The following is a 7,388-nucleotide window of genomic DNA, read 5'->3' as shown; positions in this document are numbered from 1 at the left end:
TTTACAAGTAAATCGACAAAGAACTACCACCCAAATTATTGGGATTCAAAGTAGCAGTGAGGAACTACCCTATAACTACTCTAATGTGCAGAAAAGTTAAGAAGATCGAAAAGTATATGCAAATTTTGCGATTGACTGAGTTGTTGCGATCGCCTCCACCCCTTAACTATTTATAGGGGCGACTTGAACTTGGCTCTTATGGAATACGACTCTACCTCTGGTCTACATGTGCCATGTTCAGTAAAAAAAACATGAAAAGCATCTGAACATATCTAGAAAATGCAATCGAGTTGGACTCGAACTAAACACCGGATGGTCCGGTGAGAACAAAAATGTGAACACCAGACCATCCAACGAGTTCAAAGAGGCTGGAACCCTAAACTTATTTTTAATGCACACCAGATGGTCCGATGTAGGAAATGAACTCACCAGAGGCTTACACCAGACCAAGATTTCTGAACTCTCTGTAACAACTTATATTTGTGCACATCAGATAATCCGTCGATCACCGGATGATTTTCCCAAATAGCAAAATTCTCTGCAAGAAAATTTTAATATTCAACGGATAGTGCGGTGCTTCACCGAATGCATCACCGGACAACTTTTTTCAGAGAGCAAACCTTCTGCAGAAATCGAGTTAAGCTCACCAGATAGTCCGGTGCTTCATCAGACTACTCACCAGATGAATTTCAGAAGATGCAATTCTCTGTAACCACTCTGCAAGAAATTTTGAACTCACCAAATAATTCGATGACCACACCGAAACCTTCACCGGACCAGTGTCTAGGACTTTGAAACCCTTCTACAGAATTCCACCATTCCACACACCGGATAGTCTGGTGATGACATAGCCTTAAACACCGGACTATTCGGTGTGTACAATTTTTTTTTTTTTGACCATGTCATTTTTTGCTATCAACAGGTTCATAAGTCCTAAGAAATATGGAGAGCATCGCAAGAAATCTAAAACAAGATCGTAGAGGAAAAGGCTGAAGCCCACATCGATAGATCTGCCCATAGCAGTGAGACAGTAGAGGAAACCAAGAAGAAAGACTCTTCAATCATCATAATTTATACAACTCAACACTGATGGTCAATGGCTATTATTCTTCCCAAAATTTTGGTTTGACATCCAGATCAGATGGCTACTAGATTCCAAATTGAAATACATGGCTCTTCTGTAGTACATACAGGCATACAGCTTTACAATTCCAGAAGAATTAGAAACAGACAGAACAAATATGGAAAAAAAAGTATAGCTACGAACTATGGCTGAAAATAACATGTGAATTACCAGTTGACTGTTAGAACTCGTTCTTTGGCTGCTCTGGAGCGATTGGCAGTTGCAACTGGTCCAACGGTTCTTGTGGTGAAAATTGCTCTGGTTGGTCTGGGGCAATTGGCGAATGCAACTGGCCCAGTGGTTCTCGTGGTGGCAATGGTGCTTCAAACAAGTCCTGCTGCTCCTTCTGTGGCAATGATGGTCGCAACTGATCCTGTGGCTGCTGTCCTTGAAGAGTTGGTTGTGAGTACTGGTGCTGATCACCCTGCCAAACCCAAACAATATCCTTGAGCGCTGGCCTTATCTCCTCTTTCACTAGCTTTTGATACTCCATAGTGTCCCCGTTAGTCTTTTTCAACTCAACTAAAAGCAAAGAAGGGGCAACCTCAAAAATCTCCGCATCAAGCTCAAGAATACCCTTCTTTCCTTCCTTTGGAGCAGCCAATTTCAAGATTCCATTATCTTTCTTCTTAACTTTAAGCTTTAAGCGTTTGGCAAGCTCCTTCAACTTTGTAAATACTGTCGTTAAAGGCTGCCTGGTGGTAAATCGTTCTTCCCGACGACCATACTTATCCTCAAAAAACCCTGACAAATTAAATCCTGTTGAAAGAGAGATAATGTCAAATGCATTGAAGTTTGGGAGGCTTAATGATCCTTGATTTCCCTCAGACGTGCTGCACTCTGTCGAGCCAGAGGTTGTAGCTTCACTTGTAAAAGCATTCTCTGTTGTTTCTGCCTCATTTTTCTTTGCATTTACTTCAACAGGTCTTCTGTACCAAGCACTTCTTTTTATCCTTGAGATAGACATTCTAGTACTTGGATCTGGATCAAGGATTTTACTTAGCAGTTCCTTCAGCTCAGCAGAAAAAAAACGAGGGTATCTAAACTCTGCTCTGGAAATCTTTCTGTACATTTCTATCAAATTTGTGTCATGGAAAGGAAGGTAGCCAGCCACAAGAACAAACAGAATTACTCCACATGACCATATATCTGCCTTTGCACCATCATAGCCTTTCCTGCTGAGCACTTCAGGAGCAACATAAGCCGGAGTTCCACATGTGGTATGGAGGAGTCCATCTTGCCTCTTAGACTCAGCTAGGGCACTCAAACCAAAATCTGAGACTTTAAGGTTTTCATTCTCATCCAGTAGAAGGTTTTCGGGCTTCAAGTCACGATGATAAACACCTCGACTGTGGCAATAATCAACAGCACTAATTAATTGGTGGAAATATTTTCTTGAAGCATCCTCACTAAGCTTTCCCCCTTTTGCTATTTTGTTGAAAAGCTCACCACCTTTAGCATACTCCAAGACAAAATAAATCTTACTCTTGCTAGCCATAATCTCAAAAAGCTGCAGAACGTTTGGATGCTTCACTAATCTCATTATTGAAATCTCCCTTTTTATCTGTTCCATGAGCCCAACCATCATGACCTTGTCCTTGTTGATCATCTTAATGGCAACAGCTTGGCCAGTTGTAAGATTCCGAGCATAATAAACCTTTGCAAAGGTTCCTTGTCCCAACTGTTTACCGATTTCATAACGTCCCATCAAAATTGTCCTCCTACCGTCCATCCGATCAAGCTATGCAAGGATAGTAAAATGAAGAAGCACCACACCACTTATATAAAAGAATGCAGGAGATGTTAACTGTCGCCTCCAAGGTGATGATCTACAAATATAGAGGCCTTCAATCTAGTGTGCTTTAACACACGGAAAAGAGGAATGGTATCAGGATGAAGCACATTCTCATGAGAGCCCAACAATATCAGCTTGAACAGAGCTCGAGTCTTGTTAGCAAGAAATATTTGCTTGTTTTTGTGCAGGCACATCTTTCTGCATCCCCAAGTCTCAGCGGTCACAGGTTATAATCTGTCAGGTGGAAGAACAAGCTGGATTGGAATAGATATACACAGAGGTATAGACAATTGCGACTAAGAGATAAGTTGCTAAACAGAAAACCAACAGCACTTGAGAATATTAGGTGAATTTGATGGGCATTACATCTCAATTGCAGTATGGCTCCAGCACCAACCTTGCATTATTGGATAGAGACCCAAGATGAGCCGGTTTAAACAATTATTAGGCATACAGGTCCAATACATATACCAGCCATCAAAAGTTCAGAATAGCCATGATCCCTGATGATTTTCAAGATAAAACGGTCCCAAGTTCTAAGCCACGCCAACACAAAGCTTTGAAATGCACCCGAACCTTGGGTCCTAAGTCCTATGGCGTCGCACAATCTCGTGCCTGTTCGTTCCCAAAAAAAAAACGGCCTATGGCGTCAACTGAGATCAGTGTAGCGGCGCTGAAGAACAGAACCGTTGATGCATGGATTAGATTGGTTCGCCAGGCCCACTACTAACATCAGGAAAGGAAGACAGATTTGGAATTTTGGAATCGATAGTTCATTGCTCAAAGCAGTTAAACAAGATCAGCTAGAACCAAACTCATTCTTAGAAGAAGGGGAAAAAACATCCAAGCAAGCTAGGATTCCTTACCAGAAAAACAACTTAGTGCCAAGTCCAGATGGATCTCGACTCCATGGCAATCCAACGCCGGTAGAGGGGGCGACGAGGATGACGACCGCGACGGAAGAGCTCCCTCGGGGCGATCGGAGCGACGACTCCGATCTTGCGAAGCGGTCGGGGGCCGATTGGGTGCTTGCCCGAATTCCCGTTTACTCAGTTGCGAAGCGGACGGAGGCCAGTTGAATTCCCTGCTGGTAGGAGCTAGGGAATTTTGTGTAGGCTCCAGAAGAGGCTGCTGCCCTGCGCTGCGCCGTCAGGTTTCGGCCTCAGGTGGCACAGCACAACCGGGCGTTTTCTGCTTCGATCCCTCGGAATCTTCTAATTCAGCTCCTAGCTCATGTTTTTTTTTTTTACTCTTCACCACTCAATACAGCTGTAGAATCTAAATATGAATACGCGCACTCACTCTACATACATCTAACGCACGCACATATTAATTCTACAACTACACGTAACTTAAAGAAAATGTACATCTAGAGATCACCAGAACTCATCGAGAATCTCGTAAACGATAAGCATATCATAATCCCTTCTGTAACGCTACGTCGAAAGAACCGAAGAAAATCGAAATAAATCAGAACCTAAACACGTCACCCAGTCATCTATCCCAATCATCTAGCCCGAACGGGTTGCTCACCACCCGAGCCTTACCACCGTGCCGAAGGCACGTTCGCTAGCTCGTGTTTGTTTGGCGGCGTGCTCCCACGACGAAGCAAGTGGGCGGCAGGTTAGCTGTCCACCGTTGTGTAATCGGGCTGAGGGAGAGAGGTTGCGGGCGCTTTTGCTCCTGGGCTGGGCCATAGACGCCGGCCGATAATCATTGGCTGCTGCTCATCGTGAAGCGGGGCAGGTGAACAGTCCCCAGAGAGGCGATGGCGCACTTGTGATTCCTAGAGAACACGCAGGGCCAAACGCGTGGCTTCCTACTGACGGCCGGTGGGCCGGCGCGACGCGGTAGCCGTTGACGGAGACGGGAAGCGAGAGCACGAAAGAACGCGTGGCGAACGGGGAGGAGGAAGGAGAAACAAAACGGAGAGGCTGAGCTGTCGTGGTACTGGTAGTGGCCGTCACGCCACCTCGCCGCTGGGCGGCAGGGCGAGGCCTGAGCGCCGCGCGCTTTCTCGTGACCCGATAGCCGTACCATTGCGCGTTCGCGACGACCGTGCCGCGGCACCAGCCTGAGCCCGACGCGTGTAGGGGCCGGCGCCTCCCCACACGAGCGCCACCACGTTTACCGTTCTCCAGGCTCCAGCGAGGCACAACGGCGCTGCCATGTGTTTTGGCTGGGCCGTTGCAAACTTTTCGTTGCGTGCTTCTCTACGCACGACCTTATTGGGCATGACAAAAATGTTTGTTACGAATACTAAATCTGTTAATGGGCTGAAATCCATATTAGATTTTTATTTTTTATTTTTTTATTAAAAATTAAATAAATAAATTTATCATCGTAATAATTGCACAAATAAGCGTTTGTAGCCCCATGAGAAGGTTGCAGCCCTCTGAGAGAGCGGTTAGATCTTCTTACAGCCTCCTGAGAAGGTTGCAGCCCTCTGAGAGAACGGTTAAACCTCCTTACCGCTCTCTGAGAGAGCGGGTGGCCTAACCACCCCCTCAGAGGGCGGCTGCACCCAGTGGAAAGGCGGTTAGCAACCTTACTGCCCTCCCAAGGACAGTTATGACATTTTATTTTGTAAAAATTGCAAAATTTAGTGTATTTGCTCAAAAATTGAAATAGGTATTTTGCAAATTTTGGAATTAAAATGATTGAAAAGTACTGAAAACGGTATATTGGGGAAACGAGAATTTGAAGTAGGTTACGTATTATTCGGAGGATAAAAATCAATATTTGTGAACAAATTGTATATGTGAAGCACTCGCAGCATATTACGCGGGTATGAGGTTGCGAACGGCAACAAACATAAGATTAAACATATGGTGCAAAACATTACATTAGACTGTAACCACGATGACACAACGAGAAAAAAAAAGGTGGCATGTACGGTTCGCACAAAGACCTACTTATTAGTGCGCCGCTCCTAATCATAACATGCCTTAGGGAGTGAAAACATGTCGGGTTACATTAGATACTCTCTATTGAGTGCACATAGGATATTTTTCCTTTCGCAGGGCATCGGGACCTGCCGCCTTAGTGCGACAAGCTCTCTCCCGCTTCCTTGCCCTCTCAGCCTCCTGAGCCTGAGTCGCGGTATGGTCGTGTGTTTCCTTCCTCATACGCTCTTTTTCCTGCCGCTTCAAGCGTAGTTCCTCTTGCTGTTACTCATACTCCCGACATGCGTAAGCTTCTTTTCTCCACCTCATGGTCATGTCGACCCACTGCTTTTGTTCTTAATTTTGCTCAATATCGAGCCATTGAATAAAATCACAGATCGGTGGAGGGGACTGAACAAATAGAACAAGATGAGAGGTTAGTAAAACAGGGTGTGAAATCGGTAAAGATGTGGCTGATATTTGTTGCTATACCAGTGGATACTCATATGTTCCATGTTGAGGCTTGTCATATTAGTAGTTGGCATACATGAAGAAGCGCAGCCCATAGGTGTATGAGATGTCCTGCGACTCGCGAAACCTGCAACGGTGACCACAGAAGACATCGGTGGTTCGATCCCTTAAGGGATGAAAATCCCCCAATGTTTCTTTGGTGGGTTTGGTGGAGCTAAGGAAGATATTGTCGTTGAGAGAACTGAGAAATGAGTGGTGCATCAATGTATGGAGGTTGGACTATTTATGGTGGAGGAAGGCAGGAGCATTGGATTCCCTCTTGAAGAAAGGAGTGGGTGGAAGGGCTTAAAGAATGGCAGGAGCATTGGATTCCATCTTAAAGAATGGGAAAGTTATAGCATTGATGCTGGATAGAGATTCTATGTGTATTGGTACATGTGTTGTCATTAATTTTTTGAAAAAAGTTGTCCCGTGTTGTCACTTCTTGTCTAAAGCCTGCGCAAGGAGACATGTGTTGTCATTTCATGGTTAAAGTTGAGCGGTCATATCGTTTCTGCAAATTACGCCAGGAAAGAGGTGATGTTGTTTAATGGTTAAAGTTCAGTAGTGTGGTCACTTCGTGAGTAAAGTTAGACTCCCGACAGAGTTATCGAACGGTCACTTCGTGTATAAGTAGCTTTGTAAGATATACTTTTCTAGGTCTATCGTGAACGGTTCATACATGGCCGAGGACGATAGAAAGTAGCGTGCGGTCATGTTGGATTAAGAAATGCAACTAGCGCGATCACATTGGAATAAGAAATGCAGTTACGACATGGTAAGTGGACCATAAAGATTACATGCGTCCGAATACGTAAGAATACATCGCGAATCGAATATGCATATGTAAGTTACAAAAACAAATGTACAATCCTACTGTTGTCTCTCCCGCTGCTGTCGGTCGTTCCCCCCATCATGGTCCCGCTGCCGCTGCCGCTGGTTGACCCTCACGTGGCCCCTGGAGTAGGTGATGGGGTCGGGTGGACCGACCTGCCTGTTAGGCCTGGTAGGGAGCACTGGTGTCGAGGCCTCGTCCTGCGTGGGTTGTGTCCGAAGCGGAGCATTGGGTACCTAG

The 7,388-nt window shown here is 45.2% G+C and overlaps 1 protein-coding gene across 1 annotated transcript; it reads right to left on the bottom strand.

Moving 5' to 3' along the window:
- Nucleotides 1-1,035: 1,035 nt before the first annotated feature.
- On the bottom strand, nucleotides 1,036-4,189 carry LOC133909036 (CBL-interacting protein kinase 11-like). Its single transcript, XM_062351304.1, has 2 exons — nucleotides 3,785-4,189; nucleotides 1,036-3,152 (listed from the first exon to the last, which is right to left on the bottom strand). Exon 2 carries the CDS (start codon nucleotides 2,853-2,855, stop codon nucleotides 1,305-1,307), a length of 1,551 nt encoding a protein of 516 aa, XP_062207288.1. The 5' UTR covers nucleotides 2,856-3,152; nucleotides 3,785-4,189; the 3' UTR covers nucleotides 1,036-1,304.
- Nucleotides 4,190-7,388: the final 3,199 nt, after the last annotated feature.

The sequence above is a fragment of the Phragmites australis genome, chromosome 2 (assembly GCF_958298935.1).
Source record: "Phragmites australis chromosome 2, lpPhrAust1.1, whole genome shotgun sequence".
Taxonomy (NCBI): Eukaryota; Viridiplantae; Streptophyta; class Magnoliopsida; order Poales; family Poaceae; genus Phragmites; species Phragmites australis.
This window is presented reverse-complemented; position numbering and strand designations above follow the sequence as displayed.

Bases quoted from the DNA above. Each gene is read 5' to 3' on its own strand.
- LOC133909036 (XM_062351304.1), bottom strand. From the start codon at position 2,855: ATGGACGGTAGGAGGACAATTTTGATGGGACGTTATGAAATCGGTAAA.